The sequence below is a fragment of the Helianthus annuus genome, chromosome 15, assembly GCF_002127325.2.
Source record: "Helianthus annuus cultivar XRQ/B chromosome 15, HanXRQr2.0-SUNRISE, whole genome shotgun sequence".
Classification (NCBI taxonomy): domain Eukaryota; kingdom Viridiplantae; phylum Streptophyta; class Magnoliopsida; order Asterales; family Asteraceae; genus Helianthus; species Helianthus annuus.
In genome coordinates this window covers 109,658,875-109,678,687 of record NC_035447.2, presented here as the reverse complement: position 1 = coordinate 109,678,687, position 19,813 = coordinate 109,658,875, and the positions used below count along the sequence as shown (strand labels likewise).

Below are 19,813 nucleotides of genomic sequence, written 5' to 3'. Positions count from 1 at the left end.
AAAAAGGCGTACATGTTATTAAACTAAGAAATATTCGGTTTAGCGCCCCGCAGCGCGGACGGCGCATAAGTCTAGTTGAATATATTTACACAATCATGCCATGTATGGTATCTGGATTGATTTATACATGACACCATGGGCCATGCATTCTTTCTTTGCTATGGCCATAAATTTTAAAGGTTAGGTGATGGCCTCATTTTAAGTTTAAGACATAACATCATTACATCATTCGAATTAAAATAGATCTCAAAGGATACTAGAACAATTATAGTGTATGATGTGGTGCAATTGATTCTTACCTAAATACGCCAAAAAAGATATCAACTAAATGCAAGTATAATTTATCACAAGCTTAAGCCTAGTTTTAACATGTAGATGATTATCACCGAAATCGTTAGTTGATAAATCAATAACCATTTGGGAAATAACACCATACGTTTGTGAAATCGAACATGTGACTGTGGTTGAAGACACGATGCCAGAGATGAAGATCGGTCGCAACACGTATGACGAAGGGGAGGTTACAATTGTTAACGTTAAAATCTCACTTTCTTATTATTTTTTTTTATTATAAAATAGTAAAGTTAAAATCGATCTAACATAATATTAGGGGTGAACAACAACCGAACCGTAACTGAAACTGAAATAAAAATCAACGAAACTAAACCGAAAACCAATTTAACCGAAAAGCGAATAAGCCAAAAATCAGTTATCGTTTTTTTGTATCATCGGTTAACCGAATCGAATCGAACTCGTCATATTTTTCGTATATTTATAACTTTTATATCTGCATTTCATGTTTTATACCTGCACGTCATGTATTTATACATCTATTATATATATTTATACATCCATTTCATTTTTTATACTTACATTTCACGCATATCTAACAAAATTTGAGTTAAATGCCATTTTAGTCCATGTGGTTTGGGCCATTTTGCCAGTTTAGTACAAAAGTTTCATTTTTCACCTGTGGGTCCAAAAAGGTTTCACTGTTGCCATTTTAGTCAACTGGGTTAACTTCATCCATTATTTTTGTTAACGAGAAGGGCGATTCGGTCATTTATATGTCTGAATTGCCTTTCTAGTTAACAGAATTACATATAAAATGACCGAATTGCCCTTCTGGTTAATTAAAAAATGGATGAAGTTAACCCAGTGTACTAAAATGACAACGATGAAACCTTTTTGGACCATAGGAGAAAAGTGAACCCTTTTGACTAAATTGACAAAATGACCCAAACCACCAGAGAGCCATTTAACTCAACAAAATTTTTTGGCTCAAGTTTAGTTTTAGTTATTAATTGAAATTAACAGAACAAAACTGAAAACTGAAAAATTTATGTAATAAGCTAAACCGATTAACTGAAAATAGATTAATCATCAGTAATAAGCTAAATCGATTAACTGAAAATAGATTAATCGATGAGTTCGGTTTCATTTTGATTCGAGAACCGTGCACACCAACGGTATTCATGTCATAATCACTACTATTGTTATTGTTATTGTTATTGTTATTTAGTTTAACAAGCAACTAAGAAACATATATATTGAATCAAATCTTCCATCTTCTTTCTACACACCACACAACAAACAACAATGGCAACTCTCCCACTCTTCCTCCCTCTTCAACCCTCACTCAACCACCACCACCGCCGGCAACTTATCAACCACCGCCGGCAACGCACACTTCTATTTCCTACTTTATCATCGCCGGATCTCCGTCAGCCACATCGCCGTCCAATTCTAACCGTCAACAAACCTAATTTCACCACCGCAGCTTACATAACCGGTCCGGCATCAGATGCAATCGTCGCCGCCGATGATCCGAAGATAGACGAAGCCGATTCAACTCCGGCACCGGTGCAGCAGTTTAACGCTATAAGTTTGGGGCTATTGTTGAGGCTTATTTCTCGTCATAAGCTCCGAGTTGCTGCTTCGATTGCTAGTCTTATATGCTGTACCACTTGCACTCTTTCAATGCCTATATTATCCGGTAGTTGTTTGTTAGTTAATTGTTATCGTTTGTTTTCAGTTATCAGTTATTATCTGTGTCCCAACTATAATTCAAATTTAGAATTAGCGAATGTTTATCTGACATCATGAGTTCAGTTTTGGAGGAGTTGAATTGAATTTATGCTTGATTAGGGTTAGGAAATTGGAAAAATGCTCAAAACACAATTTAATTTGATATTTAAGTATTTTAATGTAGTAAATGCTTCTGGTTGAACTGACTCAAAACACAATTTAATTTGATATTTAAGTATTTTAATGTAGTAAATGCTTCTGGTTGAACTGAAATAAGGAAAATTGTAGGATTTATCGGCTGATAATAATCCATACCGGCAATTCAACAAGTGGCACTCATAACTTTCACTTTCGTTGCCAAGAGCAATTGTAATCACATAAGCATCATAGATTTACATTTGATTTTCACTAGATTTCGTTTCGGTATGTTTCACCGTTTCGCTCATAATCGTCCATCTGAGCAAAATCGAGTGGAATTAAGTATAAATTTATGATGATTATGCGAGTGGGATTGTCGTTGGTAACGAGGGTGACGTTCTGAGTGTCGGTTAAATTTTTAGTATGGATTGTTATTGGCGAATGTCATAGTTTGGAGTTTGGATTATTAAAATCCAATTTTAGTCTTGAAACAATAAGAATCTGTTTTTTTGATGATCATGTTTTGTGTACTTGTAGGAAGGTTTTTCGAGGTACTAATAGGTGCAAGAGCTGAGCCTTTATGGCAGCTTCTCAGCAAGGTTGCGGTTTTATATACATTGGAGCCGATTTTCACGGTTATTTTTGTTGTAAATATGAATACGATATGGGAGAAGGTTATGTCGAGCTTAAGAGCTCAGATATTTGGCAGTGTGTTGATTCACAAGGTGATGTTATCTTACTGTATATATTTTACTTGCAATTTAGGCTATCTCAAGTAGTTTATATGTTTCTTGTACGTGTGTGTATACATAGACAGCATTTTCTTTGAAAAAGACTCGCTGCTCATCTAAAAGTGCATCTTTAAACATTGGAGGGTCGCATAAACACTTGTACCTTTTGCTTTAACTGTGATATATAAGGCGGCCTCATAAGTGTCCCTTTTTTCTCTTTCGCGCTATATGAATATCTGGTTTGCACTACGTACAAGTGTTTATGTGGTCCTCGTGGTTCTCTACTTAACTTTGGTTGTGTATAGAATGTGCCATGCAGCAGACCTGTAATTGCATTTGAAAAGATATATTTCTTGCCAAGGTTTTAATGCTTTTATCTCATTTCTGCAGGTGGAATTTTTTGACAAATACAAGGTATGAACACAAACTTATTTTTACATTGCGACTACTCATCATAGTTGTCAATAGCGATCGCTACCGTCGATAGCGAATAGCATGGCATATAGCCATAAGTCCATGCTCGCTATCTGGTCTGTAGCGATAACCGATAGATAGCGGCCTTTAATTTTTTTTTTGTTTTAATATAAATAGCAATTATATAATTAGCTGGATTTTAGGTTTTTGTTAAATATACATGTAAAATAGCGTATATACCTGATTACCGGGGTATTTTGATATAATATACATATAAATTTTTTTTTTCTAGTGTATGGCTATTTGTTAAATAGCGCCCGCTATTTATCGCTATTCGCTATGTAGCATATAGGTACCTTATCGCTATTTGTTGCTATTCGCCATTAACGACTATGCTACTCGCACTATGGGATACAAGTTCTCTGCAGTTTGTTATTTATTTGTCATCTTATATAAAGTTTTCACGCATACAAAGCCACAACAATTGACTAAATCATTAACTTTTAAATCACCAAGCAACATACAAAGTCACAACAATTGACTAAATCATTAACTTTTAAATTACCAAGCAACAACAAACCGACTCAATAATTTGTAAGTCATAAAGTTTTAACAGTGTTGTATGTTGCATTATTATACTACCATCTCTCTTTTTCTGTTAGCTATCACAATTACTGACGTTTATTCTATACCCCGCGATAGGTTGGTGAGCTCACTGCTTTATTGACATCTGATTTGGGTTCTTTCAAAAGCATCGTGAGTGAAAACATTTCAAGGGATCGTGGTTTCAGGGCACTAACCGAGGCAAGCTACTCTACACTATGCAAAAGTGAGCTTATGCTTATTTCTAGCCCTCTTTCTCAATGAGAAGAACGAGACTTCTTATACAAAAAGAAAACAAATTTTATCATCAACTACCACCCGCCTTTACGTGCTGTTAGTTGTTTTCTCTATAAATTATAGAAGAAACAGTTCATAACTGCATAAGACCTATTTTAAATTGTAGACGAGTCATACATACTGTATGATGGATGCTATATAATATAGGAAACTTAATAAGATCTCCCTCTAACTAAACTTTCATCTTATTTGTAGATTGTTGGGACAATGAGCTTGCTGTTTGTTTTGGCTCCCCAACTTGCACCGATCTTGGGTGTACTTATGCTTGCGGTGTCTAGTTTAGTTGGTAAGTTCTTGGTTATCACTTGCTTCTTTTGTCTAAACTTTCTTTAAACATTTTAATGTCGTTTTGTTCATAATGAACATGTGATGGTATTTCTACATTTGAAGGGAGGTAGAGTTTAATATAGGGTTTTGACTATGTTAAACTTGCTTGGTTTTTCAGTTGGCTAGTAAGTTAGGCAACAATAATATTTTGCTAATCGTAATAAGAATCAATAGTTTTTCCATAACTAAACTTGGTAAACGTGTCGTTATACTGAAGCAGCTCGATAAATAGGGATTATAGAGTTAGTTGTTAAATGAAATTCCACTGAATCAACCATCATGGCCCTTAATTTATATATCAGATCATTAGTTGTGTTCTTTACTTATGATCTACATATGATTATTCAGCTGTATACAAGAGATCAACTGTGAAAGTGTTTAAAGCCTATGGGTTGACCCAAGCTTCAATAGCTGATTGTGTAACCGAAACTTTTTCTGCAATCCGTACAGTAAGTTCCTAATATATTTCTGAAACTCATGTTGCTTTATACCTTCTATGACTTGTTAATGATTAAGAACTTCATCTGCAGTTAATGATATTTGTTGCTCCATGCAGGTTAGGTCATTTGGTGGAGAAAAACGTCAAATGTTAACGTTTGGGAACCAGGTTAAATACTTAATGTCCATAGATGTCACGATCATATATGTCTGATGTATTTCCAACCACTGGATTTATAGATTATCGTATTGACCAGGTTCTAGAGTTTCAGAAAAGTGGCATCAAGCTTGGAGTTTATAAATCTATTAATGAATCAATAACTCGAGTTGCAGTGTATGTATCGTTGCTAGCCTTGTATATACTTGGAGGAAACAAAGTCAAGGCGGTAAGTAATAAATATATATAATTAGTGACATTCCCCGCGCTTTGCGGCGTACTTTAGTCGGTATCAATGTGATTCGTTACAGTTTCGATACGATACCGACAATCGATATAGAAAATGAAAGAGATAAAAACTAATACTGATGCAAACAGCAAACCCGACTCCTTTCCAAACGATTTTTTGTCGGAACATGGAGAAAACCAAAAAAACCAATACATGTATCGATTTTGTTCAGATTTTTGGTTCGTTACGATTAATAACAAAAAAGTAGTTATATTTGACCCATAAGATTCGTCAAAATTAAATGTTAGCGGCTAGATTTTTAATTTACAAAATTTTAGTGGTTAATTTATGAAAAAAAAGAGTATGCTATTAGTTTAAAGAAGAAACTTTTGTGCTCATTTAAAAAAAGTAAAAAAAAAAACTTAGAACAACTTAAAGTTTAAAAAAGAAAAATAATAAAACATAATTAAAGTTACTATTCATTAGCCAACTTAAAGTTTAAAAAGTAAAAATTAAAAAAATATTTAAGTTGCTATTCACAGGAGTTTGTGATTGTATATATGTATAATATAATATAATGTATGATATAATATAATGTGTCAGATATGATTACAGGCTTTATATCAGTTCAATAATCTATTTTTTTTTTAAAAATAGAAGTATAAAACACTCTACGGGGTTATATGCATTACTGTTTGGCCCAATTCTTTTTAAGCTTTTTTTTTTTTTTTTTTCTAGTTTACTGATTTATTTAAATAATTTGTTTTTCAGGGTGAACTCTCAGTGGGAACGGTTGCTTCTTTTATAGGATACACCTTCACGTTGACATTTGCCGTGAGTACTCTTATTTCATTTCTTTCCTTTGCTCAAATCATTAAATCATTTCCATCTTATATCATGTCTTTATTAGGTTCAAGGATTGGTTAACACAATAGGGGATCTGCGCGGTGCTTTTGCTGCGACAGATAGAATTAACTCGATCTTATCCGGGTCAGAAATCGATCAAGCGTTAGCTTATGGTTTGGAAAAAGACATCAAGCAAGGATTAGGAACAAATAATAACTTAAAAATGTTTTTCAACAATAACCCTGATGACAAAAGGCGGTCTCAAAATACGAGGTATATGTCATCTTTAACAGCAGCCAGCAGTGTACGTAGTCTTGCAAGTTCTGGTGATATATGTCTTGAAGGTACTTGATATCAAATATCAAAGATCTTTGAAGATGTCATTTTAACATTGAAATTAGAGTAAACTGACATTTTTGTCCCTGAGGTTTGGCCAGTTTTACTCGTCCAAAGGTTTGTTTTTCCGCGTCTGGATCCAAAAGGTTTGAAATCTTGCCATTTTAATTTGGCTCGTTAACTCCATCCATTTTTCTCCGTTAAGTCAGAGGCATTTCCGTCTTTTTTGTTAACTTAAAGGGCATTTCGGTCTTTTTCATTTTATGTAAAAAGACCAAATACCCCTGAAAAAGACTGAATTGCCCTTTAAGTTAACAAAAAAGACTGAATTACCCCTGACTTATCAGAGAAAAATGGATGGAGTTAACGAGCCAGATGAAAATGGCAAGATTTCAAACCTTTTGGATCCAGATGCGTAAAAACAAACATTTGGACGAAAGTTGCAAAACTGGCCAAACCTCAGGGACGAAAATGACATTTTACTCTTGAAATTATGATTACACAACTTACTCTTCTGTTGGTTTTCAGATGTGCATTTCTCATATCCTTTGAGACCTGATGTAGAGATCCTTAATGGTCTTAATTTGATACTAAAATGTGGAAGTGTTACGGCTCTAGTGGGCTCAAGTGGTGCTGGAAAGAGTACCATTGTACAGCTTTTGGCACGGTTTTACGAGGCATGTATAATTGAATTATGTATACTACGATTAATATTTAAGAGTCTAGAGTAATAACTAATAATAACCAAGTTTCCTTTTTTTTTTTTCAGCCGACGCAAGGTAGGATAACAGTTGCAGGGGAGGATTTAAGAACATTTGATAAGAGTGAATGGGCCCGTGTCGTCTCCATAGTCAATCAAGTACACTCTTAATATCCGACTATCTAATTCCACACTTAATTTATACTTGAGTAAAATGCCATTATCGTCCCTGAGGTTTGGCCAGTTTTTTGCCACTTTCGTCCAAAGGTTTGTTTTTTTTCGCATCTAGATCCAAAAGGTTTAAAATCTTGACATTTTCATCCGGCTCGTTAACTCCATCCATTTTTCTTTGTTAAGTCAGGGATATTTCCGTCATTTTTGTTAACTTAAAGGGCAATTCAATCTTTTTCACTTTATGTAAAAAGACCGAATACCCCTGAGAAAGACCAAATTGCTCTTTAAGTTAACAAAAAGACGGAAATACCCCTGACTTAACGAAGAAAAATGGATGGAGTTAACGAGCCCGATGAAAATGGAAAGATCAAACCTTTTGGATCCAGATGCAGAAAAACAAACCTTTGGACGAAAGTCACAAAACCGGCCAACCCTCAGGGACAAAATGGCATTTTACTCTTTACACTTTTACATATATCTTCATCTATTAATGTTCAAACACAAATCTTGCAGGAACCCGTTCTTTTCTCGGTATCAGTGGGAGAAAACATTGCGTATGGGCTCCCGGATGAACACGTATCAAAAGATGATATTATAGCAGCAGCCAAAGCTGCCAATGCTCATGATTTTATAATCTCACTCCCAGAGGTTTGTCCAATTGTCTTTACTCTCTATATCATCCACCGACACCATTCGAGCAATTATATTTTCCTAATTATTTAATTTTGATTAATGGAAGGGCTATGATACACTTGTTGGTGAAAGAGGTGGCTTACTAAGCGGTGGTCAAAGACAGGTAAAATGTTATATTTATAAATAAATGAGTGTGTGTGAGAAATCGAAATCTACATGTCCTGAGTCTTTACATGAACTTGCAGAGGGTTGCTATTGCGAGGGCCTTGCTAAAAAACGCTCCTATCTTAATACTGGATGAGGTAATTTATTTTAACAATTATTCTATGCATTACGTTGTTGTACAATACGGGTGACCAGTAGTGATGGCAAACGAACCTGAACCCTATGGGCAAGCGCAAAACATTTGGGACTGGCAATGGGACGGTTATACGGGTGTGGGATTGGGTATAGGATTAGTTTAAAAATTTTTCAAAGGTATATGGTATTAGGTGATACCAGACCGACTACACGAAACATACATACCTGTTTATTCGAATCCTACTCGAAACATTTTCTTTTTATTCTTATTTTTCTGTTCTTGGGTAACAGGGTAATATGCTAATCCATTGACTTAGTGGCGAAGCTTGAGATTTCCGTCTGGGGGGTTGAAAACGTATATACCTAAAAAAATTATAAAACCGGGGGTCGAAAACATATATACCTAAAAGATTCTATACAAAAACTACATACCGGACACTACCGAGAGAAAAGTTCGGGGGGGGGGGGGGGGCGGGCGCCCCTCCCCGCCCCCACTATGCTACGCCCTTGCATTGACTATTAAGTTTTCATTTGAGTAAGTACACGGATGGTTCCTGTGGTTGCCAATATTTTGGATTTGGTCCTTATCTTTCCAAAAGTACACCACTGGTCCCTATGGTTTGCACTTTGGTCCCCTACTTTTCTTAAAAGTACTTGTATGGTCCATGTGGTTTGCACTTTGTAACGCATTTAGTCCCTAATGTAGACTTGCTGAAACCTTTAGATTTGTTAGTTGGGGACTAAATGTGTTACAAAGTGCAAACCACAGGGGACCATCCATGTACTTTTGAAAAGCTAGGGACCAAATCCGAAATTTTTAGTTAACCACAGGGACCATACATGTACTTTACTCTTTTTATTTTCTAATATCCTTGGGTAAAAAAAGTGAGATGCAAATTAAACGGTAAGAGATGCATTTGGGAATCCTAACAAGTAATCTTTATAAAAATAATGGGTATACCCGATGCCCGACGGGTAATGAGTAAGCAGATAGCCGACGGGTATGGGATTACCAATACCCGTCCCATTTCCATCCCTAGGTCTAACCGACGTGACTTTCATGTTGGTTTTGATTTCAGGCCACGAGTGCTTTAGATACGGTCAGTGAGCGGTTAGTCCAGGATGCACTCAACCGTTTAATGAAGGGAAGAACCACATTGGTGATTGCACACCGGTTAAGCACGGTTCAAAATGCAGACCAAATTGCTCTCTGTTCCGAGGGGAAAATAGCAGAGCTAGGCACTCACGCTGAGTTATTGGCTAAGAAGGGAGATTACGCGTCTCTTGTTTGCACACAAAGGCTTGCATTTGAGTAAGAAACGATATCCTAACTATGATATTGTATATTTAAAGGTGATTTTGTAATTTAGTATAAAAAGGGTATAATGGTCATTTCACATAGACTTTAAACAAAATTGATACTTGAATAGCGTGCTTTGAATTTAAAATCAACCAAACATTAAGAAACACGGTTTAGTTAACAGTTCATACACTGGGTTTTCATCTTCTTAGATTGTGTTCATTTGAACATGAAATATAGAATTGAAATTACAGGTACGGGTTGGATAATAAGTCGAAACCGGCTGTTTTATAGTAGTGCAAATCGAAGACAATGCAATGTAGTTTCACTTCGCTATCACTATATGAATCTTCTAAAGAACAGAAGATTATCTAGTTGCTATGTAGCACGGGAACGGGTACGGGACTGGGGTACGGGAACGATACGGGTACGGGGAATGGCAAAACTCAAAAATCCGATATACGGGTACGGTAAAAAAATATTAAAAAAATAAAAAATATATTAAACAAAGTTTAAAATAGATATGTATTGATGTAAAGTGTAAACTCCAAAAACACTAGATACATCAATCATAAATTATTCATCAATAATAAAATCATTTTCAAATTCCAAAAGCACTACTTGATATCCTTCTACTGAAACTTTTTTTTTCGATTTTAGTCACATTTACCTTGCTAACTGTTTCTTATACATTTTTACTGATTAATATTTGTTTTAAGTTATGAAACTATATTATAAAAAATACATAACAAACAAGCAGAAACCTAAATATATATATAAAAAAATACAAAACCACATTATATTAATAATGTCGTAAATAAAAAAAAGTAATAACGAACGAGTTAACATAATAATAATAATAATAATAATAATAATAATAATAATAATAATAATAATAATATTACCTAGTATTAAACACCTCCCGCGTTGCGGCGGGGCTATCAACGCTGAACTTGCAGCGTATTAATACGAATAACTTAGACCGAAACATAAAACATATAAAAGAATAACTAAGTTGACCTATTACCCGCACATTGCAACGAACCTATCAAACTGGAAAAAAAAAACAATATTGAACCGCACACACGTTGCGCCGTGTTAACTCGCAGAATTTAAAACGGAACGTAAAACGAAAAATTTGCGTAAGATGAAAAGTATGAGGGACTAAAGTTGAAAGTAAAAAAGTTGCGAGGTTAAATTGCGAAAGACGAAAACTTTTGGGTTAAAAATAAAAAAATCAAATAGGTTTGGGTTAAAAGTGAAAAATCAAGTTTTTTTTTTTGAAAATCCCCCTAAGCATTGAGTACAACCACTCTTTGCCTACAAATGTTGAAAATTTATAATATGAAAATAATTGATTAGTTTTATAATTTAATTTATTAAATATTAAAAGTTCAGGTTGTTTTACTATTGTCTATTAACCATTTTATTAAATGGGTTAATATTTGGTAGATTTTATATTGGGCTGCAAGTAAAAGCCCAGTTAATAAAATAAATAACCTAGTTTATCTCTTTCTTCTTCCATCCTACCCTAATACACAGCAGCCGTTCGTTAACCAGCAATGAACACATCAGCCGGAACAGCAACTGTTAACCAGCACGGAGCCATGAGTACCCATTGGACGATGGCCGGAGTTCCACTGTTGCCTGCCGTCCCCGAAACTTCGAATTGTCGTCCCCGCTTTCCTGGAAGCGTTTCGATGCCGTCCCCACATTCCCGGAAACGTTTGGGGGACGTCCCCATGGCGTTTCCGTCGCGTTTCCGTCCCCAGACCGTCCCCGGGACGGGTACTCATGGTTCCAAGCCGTCCCCGTGCTACATAGTCTTGTTGGATTCAATCAAAATATATTGGAAATAAGTTTCAACTAATTTATAACAGAGTTAAATGTCATTTTAGTCCCTGTGGTTTGGGTCATTTTGTCAGTTTAGTCCAAATGTTTCATTTTTCGTCTGTGGGTCCAAAAAGGTTTCACCATTGCCATTTTAGTCTAATGGGTTAACTTCATCCATTTTTTTGTTAACGAGAAGGGCAATTCGGTCATTTTATATGGACGAATTGCCCTTCTAGTTAACAGAATTACATATAAAATGACCGAATTGCCCTTCTCATTAACAGAAAAAACGGATGAAGTTACCCAGTGGACTAAATTGGTAACGGTGAAACCTTTTTGGACCCACATACGAAAAATAAAACCTTTAGACTAAACTGACAAAATGAACCAAACCACAGGGACTAAAATGACATTTAACTCTTTATAATATACGTCATTTATATGAGTAGTTTATATATTTATATTTTTCGATTATGGTGTTTACAAACCCAAAAATGCATAAAAATCCCCTAATATACATGCCTTTGACAAATTCAATAGCTTGGAAGACTTTGTGATTGCATTCATGAATGTATTTTCTGAACAAATTCTCTGTAGGAACTTACGAAACCAAGCCAAGTACCATTTTTAAGACCCCATAAATGAATTTATTCTATATGGTACATTTCTTGTTGCTTTAAATAAAAAAAAAAGCTCAATCTATTTAGACACCCAAGTGTCTATTTTGACACTCAACCGCCCCCTATACGACTCGTATAGGGCTATACGAGTCGCATAGAGACAACCTTAAACAACAATGTCAGTTCTTGGTCGGGTGGCTAGTCGTATATGTCCCAAATGAGTTTTTGTTTCCAAAGTTGGCAAATGTAGGTGTTTAATTATTATTTTTTAAATATTAATTTTATATGTTTTGTATTTTATCGTATCGTATCGTATCGTATTTTCTTATCATTACGTATCGTATCGTATCGTAATTTTTTCAATATTAATTTTATACATTTTATATGCATTGTATTGTATCATTACGTTTCGTATTGTGTCATGTCGTATTGTATCATATCGTGTCGTATCCTGTTATACATTATAAGTAACCAACCAATCGTTCAAAATATTGTAAATAAACATTTCATAAAGAAAAAAGTTGAAACTTCAAATTCAACTAAATAATAAGTTTGTATATACATAACAAAATCAATATACATCAACATTTGAAATACAAAAAAAAAAAATAATAAAAAATTAACAGACTATCCTAAACCTACGCCCTACCCTTGGGGATCCTGACCCATCACCCATGGACGCTAATCATCTGAATACAGTCGGTACAGTGGTATCGTTAGGGGCTCGAGACCAAGATCTTGGGCCCTCTAGATATCCCCCTGGATAACCCGTATCAAAAGGTCATCTCTCCTTTGTTCTTGGACCTTCAATGTTGGACGCCCGCAAGTGTTTTGTTGTACGATAGGCGGGTTTTTGTCGCTTTTCAGTGGGTTCAACACCGCCTTGATCTTCGAAATCTTACTTTTTTTTCACTTGCGGGGGTTGTGACAACATTTTCTATTTTTTTTTTCACATGATCCAGTTCTTTTCCAGATCAAGCCCTTCATTCTTAATTGTTGACGGATTAAGGTCAAGCTTTCTCCAGAATACGTCTATCAAACCGAGCATCATTTTGCGAACTGTAAACAAAAAGATGATCAAAATCTTGCAAGCATATTAAAATAGTATGGCAGATCATAAATAGGCTATAAGTACCTTTATTTTCATTGGTTTCCAAACGACAGACACACGACAACCCACAACTTATGAATAGCTGGCAATCACATGTTGCATCAAATGTCCACAACAAAGATAGCTTCCGTTGTAGCTCATTCTCTATCAGTTCAAGAGTGTAGATGGAAACTTTACCTAGTAGATTGTTAAGCAAAGCTATATGTGTGGTGGTTAATTCGTTTGCTTTTTGCTTTGCTGATACTTTCGTCCAAATTTTCTTTATTTGTCTTTGCTGTTTTATTACAATATCAAGGACACATTTCACTAGTCTATGCAGACTGCTTTTATGTGAATTAATCAGCATGCTGACTCTCGACTCTATTGGTTCTAGTTTGATGAAAGTTCACTGGTCGATTGGTCCATGCGGATACAAATTTTCTATGTGATGGTATTAACCACTGACCATTCACATAATAAAAAACATATGAAAATATAATAGAACCACAGTGTACATACATACATGCCTATGTATGTGTGTGTGTAAAGCAAAACTTATGGAGTGTATAAAGTCGTGTGTAACCCCACCCTACCACCACCCAAAATCCTAACCCCCCCCCCCTTCTTAGAAAAAAAAAACTATTTTAGAAAAATGTGTTTTTAAGCTTTTTTTAAGTAGTTTTGGTTGTGTTCAAGCTAGTTCTCGTGGTTTTCGCCATATATGGTGGTTCCTAAATGATCCTCACCATATATATATATATATATATATATATATAGATGAATTATATAGAGAAATCTCACTCTAGTTAAAGAAACTTAAAAAACCCATTTGTGTGGACATAAAAATGCCACGTACCTGTTACACATTTTATGAGTTTTGATAGCAGTTTTCTAAAAAATTGTGCACTTCAAGTGTTACAATTTTCAGTTTTTTTTTTCAGAATTTACAAAGGTTTTTAGTTTGCAATGCACGTAACACTATGTAACAATTTTAGTAAGTTTTTTTTTATGTAACACTTACAGACAAACACACATTTTGTGTCAGACTATAACAAATTCTGAAAACACTTTTTGCAGGCTTTACACTTTCTGAAAAAGTAACATTTTTGTACTTTGATTTAATCTACTAGTAGATTAAATGGATAGATGTTGGAGATGAGGTTTCCTTGGTTTTCTTAACTCACAAAGGTTTTCATTTTATCCTTTCCATACACACACACATACACACACACACACACACACACACACATATATATATATATATATATATATATATATATATATATATATATATATATATATATATAGGATAAGGATCCTAAGAAAAGTCCACCTTATTTGAGAAACTTGAGACGCATTCTGGACCACACATTTCCCTAAGCTTTTCGTAATATACACATATGTATAGTTTAAAATCGACAATGTATATAGTCGATTTTAAACTATACATATGTGTATATTACGAAAAGCTTAGGGAAAATGTGTGGTCCAGAATGCTTCTCAAGTTTTTCAATTAGCCTAGTGCTTCTCACACGATCCGAACCCTAAATATATATATATAGGGAGAGGATCATGAGAAAACTCATTGTTAATGAGAAAACAAAAAAAAACTCCATTTAATGTTGTATAACATATGTCCAATACATTGAAAAACATGATGAGGACCGTAAGGAAAGGTCTATACGGTCCGCATGGGCGTTTTTATGTTACACATGTGTAATATATGATATATTACACATGTGTAATAGTGTTTTTTTTCCAAAAAATGTATCGCTCATACAATGCATATATCCAAAATAAAAAGTTTGGAAAAAACGCACTATTATATATGTGTAATATAAAAGAACGCCGATGCGGACCGCATGGACTTTTCCTTGCGGTCCTCAACGTGTTTTTTTTTTTTAATTCTTGATACATGTATTGCATATGTGTAATATAACTTCAGATGGAGTTTTTTAGTTTTCTTATAAAGATGAGTTTTCTTATGATCCATCCCCTATTTATATATATCTTATGTGCTAAGTGTTGAAACATGATTATATATGTGTTAATATATAAAATACATACGTGAAGACAATTGTTTTAACAAACAGTTTTGTTAAATAAGTGAAATAATATAAGATATGTTATTTTCCAACAATTTCCTAAGTTTTGAAAAGTATATACTTGGTCTATGTTGGATGTGGAATGGTATTCCAAGGGATAAATATATTGTTTTGGAAAATATATATTTATGAAACGGTTAAGACGTGTATCGCTACGGGTTTTTAAATAGGGTTTCGGGATGGGATCATGGTGTTCATGGAAGTTATGTGTTTATTATATAATGTGTGACATATATATATATATATATATATAGGGGAAGGTTCATTTGAGAAGAAATTTAATGTGAGAAGAAAAAGAAGAAATGACATATTAGTAAAATACTATTTCATTTATAAATCATATTATTAATTTTTCTCTTTTTAATTAATTAGTCAACTAATCATTAATTATATTACATATAATCTAAAAAACCTACACATATCAAAATTTTCCTACATATACCCTACACATTATAAAATTTTATCCTACATAGTCGAAATTTAACCTACACACCTCGAAATATATCCTACACAACTCATAATTTATCCTACACAACTAGTAATTTATTCTACACTTTAAATTAAGTTGTTTTTTTTTTTTTAATTTGGAAAAAGTATATATTTTGAAAAGGAGTTACAAATTTAATTTAGTTACTTATTAAAGAGGAAGAATACAAATTAATGATTTATTTATGTTTACCAATATACCCTTGTATTAAAATTAAATGCAAATATTAAATGAAGTAATATGAAGCATTCTTATTGGTTGAAACTTCTTCTTTTTTCTTCTTACAAAAAAATTATTCTCATTTGAACTCTCCACTATATATATATATATATATATATATATATATATATATATAGGGGACCGCTAAAATGAAAACCATCTCTAGTTGTAAGAACCATGAGAACTACACCGTACGTGGCGAGCTGGACCAAATTTTTTTTCATAAACGTAGATGCGTGTATTATAAGCACATTTGTAAAAAAAAATGTCGTGTGTGTAGTTTTGAGCACCACAAGTTTGTGTTTACGGGTACCGTTTTAAATAAAATTTACGGTACCCGTAAACACAAACTTGTGGTGCTCAAAACTACACACACGACATTTTTTTTTGGAGTTTTTTTTACAAATGTGTTTATAATACATGCATCTACGTTTATGAAAAAAATTTTTGGTTCAACTCGCCCCGGATCAAAAAGTTCTCATGGTTCTTACAACTGGAGGTGGTTTTCATTTTAGCGGTCCCCTATATATATATATATATGTATATATATATATATATATATATATATATATGTATATATATATGTATATATATATATATATAGGGGACCACTAAAATGAGAACCACCTCGAGTTGTAAGAACTGTGAGAACTACACCGTACGGGGCGAGGTGGACCAAATTTTTTTTTTCAAAAACGTAGTTGCGTGTATTATAAACACATTTGTAAAAAAAAATTCAAAAAAAATGTCGTGTGTGTAGTTTTGAGCACCACAAGTTTGTGTTTACGGGTACCGTAAATCTAACCGGAAAATTTACGGGTTCCGTAAACACAAACTTGTGGTGCTCAAAACTACACACACGACATTTTTTTTGAATTTTTTTTTACAAATGTGTTTATAATACATGCATCTACGTTTATGAAAAAAAAATTTGGTCCACCTCGGTCCGGATCAAAAAGTTCTCGCGGTTCTTACAACTCGAGGTGGTTCTTATTTTAGCGCAATTATATATATATATATATATGTATATATATGGGATACTTCAATAATTAATCTCCAACGGGTCGTTAAGTTAAATGTTTCAAAGGTTAATATCTCATTCGTTCTAAGCAATTTTGGTGAACAACTTGCCTGGTAGACACGCCTTTAGACCTTAGTGTCTTATATGGTTTTGGACACTTGTAGTTCAGACTTCATTTGTAGGACTATTATATCTATGCTAGCATTGAACGGGTTACTTAATGAGTTTCACGACCCCTTTTTACTTGTTTTATATTTCGGGGAAGTATATGCTTGGTTAATTAGTATGATAGTTGGGAATGAAATCTATCGTATCAAATTATCAATTATGTGTGCATAAGTTATATCATGGGTTGTGAGCTCAGGAAGTCCTCGTATTGTTGGGAACTGTAACCATTAGTCTAACGAGATCGTGGAACAGTCAAATAGATCTATTGGGGTTCACACTCTCCACTCTTGGTTGGTCGCTCCAACCCGGTAAAGACAAAAGAGTGCAATTGTATCCTAATTGTTGTCATGGTTTGGTTATAGGCTTATGTGGGCACATACGTCATTGTTCTTGCAATACAATGATTTGATCATCATGATATTCATAGACCACGCATGCGGTTTTTCAAATGTTAAGGTTTCATTTGAGTCATTTAAATATGTGAACTCACCAACATTACGTTGACATTTTAAGCATGTTTTTCAGGAAAGTGAACGGGGTTTCACAGAGAGTTTGAAGTTCAAGCATTGCATCGAGTCGATACCTCTTTTGTAGGATTTTTCTCGTACTTCCCATCCGTATATGGGATATATTTTTCAAATCCTGGGAATTTAAAGCTTGTTTTTTTGGGTTTGTTAAACATTGAAAAGTTGTATGGTTTGTTTAAACTTGAAACATGTTGAATTAAATTGCAACTTTTGGAGAACACTCGTGTCTAATGATGTTTAATTCATATAAGTGTTTGCGAAATTGGATGCTATGAAAACCTTTTGTGTCACGCGTTGCGTTTATGACTTTGGCGGGGTGTGACAACTACTAAAAGAAATAAGCGCCCGCTTTCTAGGCGTATGGTGAGTCGCGCCAATGAATCCCCTCAATGAAGCGTTGTAGGATTTTGGTGATAATAAAGCTCTCGGCCCAGACGAATTTAACTTCAAATTTAGTGCTATACTTTCATAGCGTTTTTACTAGAGTCTTTTACTACAATTATTTGTATTTTTACTATGATTTTCAACGTTTTACTTTTATTTTCTACAATATTAGTTTCCAACAATTTTTTATTGTAATGAGATTTCTAGTATTTTTAATGTGATTTCCAATAGTTATTTATTAATGCAATTTACTATAAAAAAAAAGTGTTGGAAACACCTAAAAAAAAGGTTAGAAATAGCAGTAGAAACTACAATAATGAAACAACAATAAACAAAAAGAAAAACACAGTAAAACCTGTAGTAAATAATAGCACAAAATAGAAGTAAAAATAGGGTAAATATGGAATTTTAAAGCTTTGAGCCATGGTAAAATAGTGCTTATTTGAGACCTAACAAAAAAATCACATATTCAAAAAATGTACAGTTGTCATTAGGTAAAAAATCATAAAAAATAGTATATATGATACCTTGAATTTGATTTTAGTATATAAGGAATTAGAACCGTCTCTAGGATCATGTATTTCGAAATTACTTTTCGTGCTTTGAGTTATGATTCGTCTCTATCATTGAGTTACCTATCTTCATCTGTAGGTATGTAGCACCCTATACGTTTTGATCATGAATACTCAGCGGAAATACGTACCAGAAAATTTCTTTTTTTATAATATTCCTTTAAACTTGAAAACCATTTAAAAACAATTTCTTTAGAAGGATTTCATCATTTATCCTTCATTTGCGTATCAAATATAACACACTAATACTAATTACATGACTACCCATTCCGTACAATCCATGTCTCTTTATCTCGATCTCCAATCACTTGTCCTTCATAATGTTGATCCATAATTCTTTACAACCTGCACTCACCACGTGTATTCGCAACATTAGTACACACACACACACATATATATATATATCTAAGATTCATAATTATAGGGTCTCATCACGTTCTATCCTTGTATACTTTCCATTCCGTTATCTTTCTAAATTTAAGCATTTCATCTCCGTGTCTAATCTTCAGTGAGTCAACAATAATGTACCTGCGTAACATTTCATTCTCAAAGGAAACCCGGTTAGCATCGTTACTACTCGTGTATTTCACACCATACATACTTACAATTACATATGAGAATTCGTACATTCGAATACCTATGGATCAATAACGTACTTACCTCTTATCTAATCCAACTCTTTCTCATTTAATAACTTCTAATAAAATACCTATTTGTGCTTACCAAAGGGTTCCATCTACTGGAATGCAATTAGATCTATACATACATGCCCACAAACTTATTTCGTTCCACACATACTTGCCTACACGCCCCATTCTTACTCGTACCCCATGAACACTTTTTAATGACTTTCGGATACATTAATGGATCTTAAAAATGAGTTCAATACTCACCCATACTTCACAAAACCATTTGGTAAGGTTGAGGTACAATATGGAAGTATAACAAGACTTGGAATGGGTTCACGGGGTCCGAGATTGAAGAAAAACGAAGAAAACAACCTTGCTAGTGGAAACCCCACTGTAACCTACGTCAGCCACTGTAGCTTACGTTGGCTAGGAAGTCCCTACGGTGTGGAGATACTGTCTTACGGTGGAAATTATGGCATCACCACCCACCGTAGCTTACGGTAGCCA

The 19,813-nt window shown here is 34.0% G+C and overlaps 1 protein-coding gene across 1 annotated transcript; it reads left to right on the top strand.

The window, feature by feature from the left end:
* The first annotated feature begins 1,555 nt into the window (after nt 1–1,555).
* On the top strand, nt 1,556–17,939 carry LOC110912173 (ABC transporter B family member 28). The gene is made up of 17 exons (XM_022156845.2): nt 1,556–1,996; nt 2,704–2,891; nt 3,288–3,311; nt 4,014–4,115; nt 4,407–4,497; nt 4,887–4,987; nt 5,095–5,145; nt 5,234–5,362; nt 6,134–6,196; nt 6,273–6,552; nt 7,073–7,221; nt 7,314–7,403; nt 7,932–8,066; nt 8,158–8,214; nt 8,297–8,353; nt 9,431–9,663; nt 17,720–17,939. Exons 1-17 carry the CDS (start codon nt 1,600–1,602, stop codon nt 17,748–17,750), a joined length of 2,178 nt encoding a protein of 725 aa, XP_022012537.2. The 5' UTR covers nt 1,556–1,599; the 3' UTR covers nt 17,751–17,939.
* Nucleotides 17,940–19,813: the final 1,874 nt, after the last annotated feature.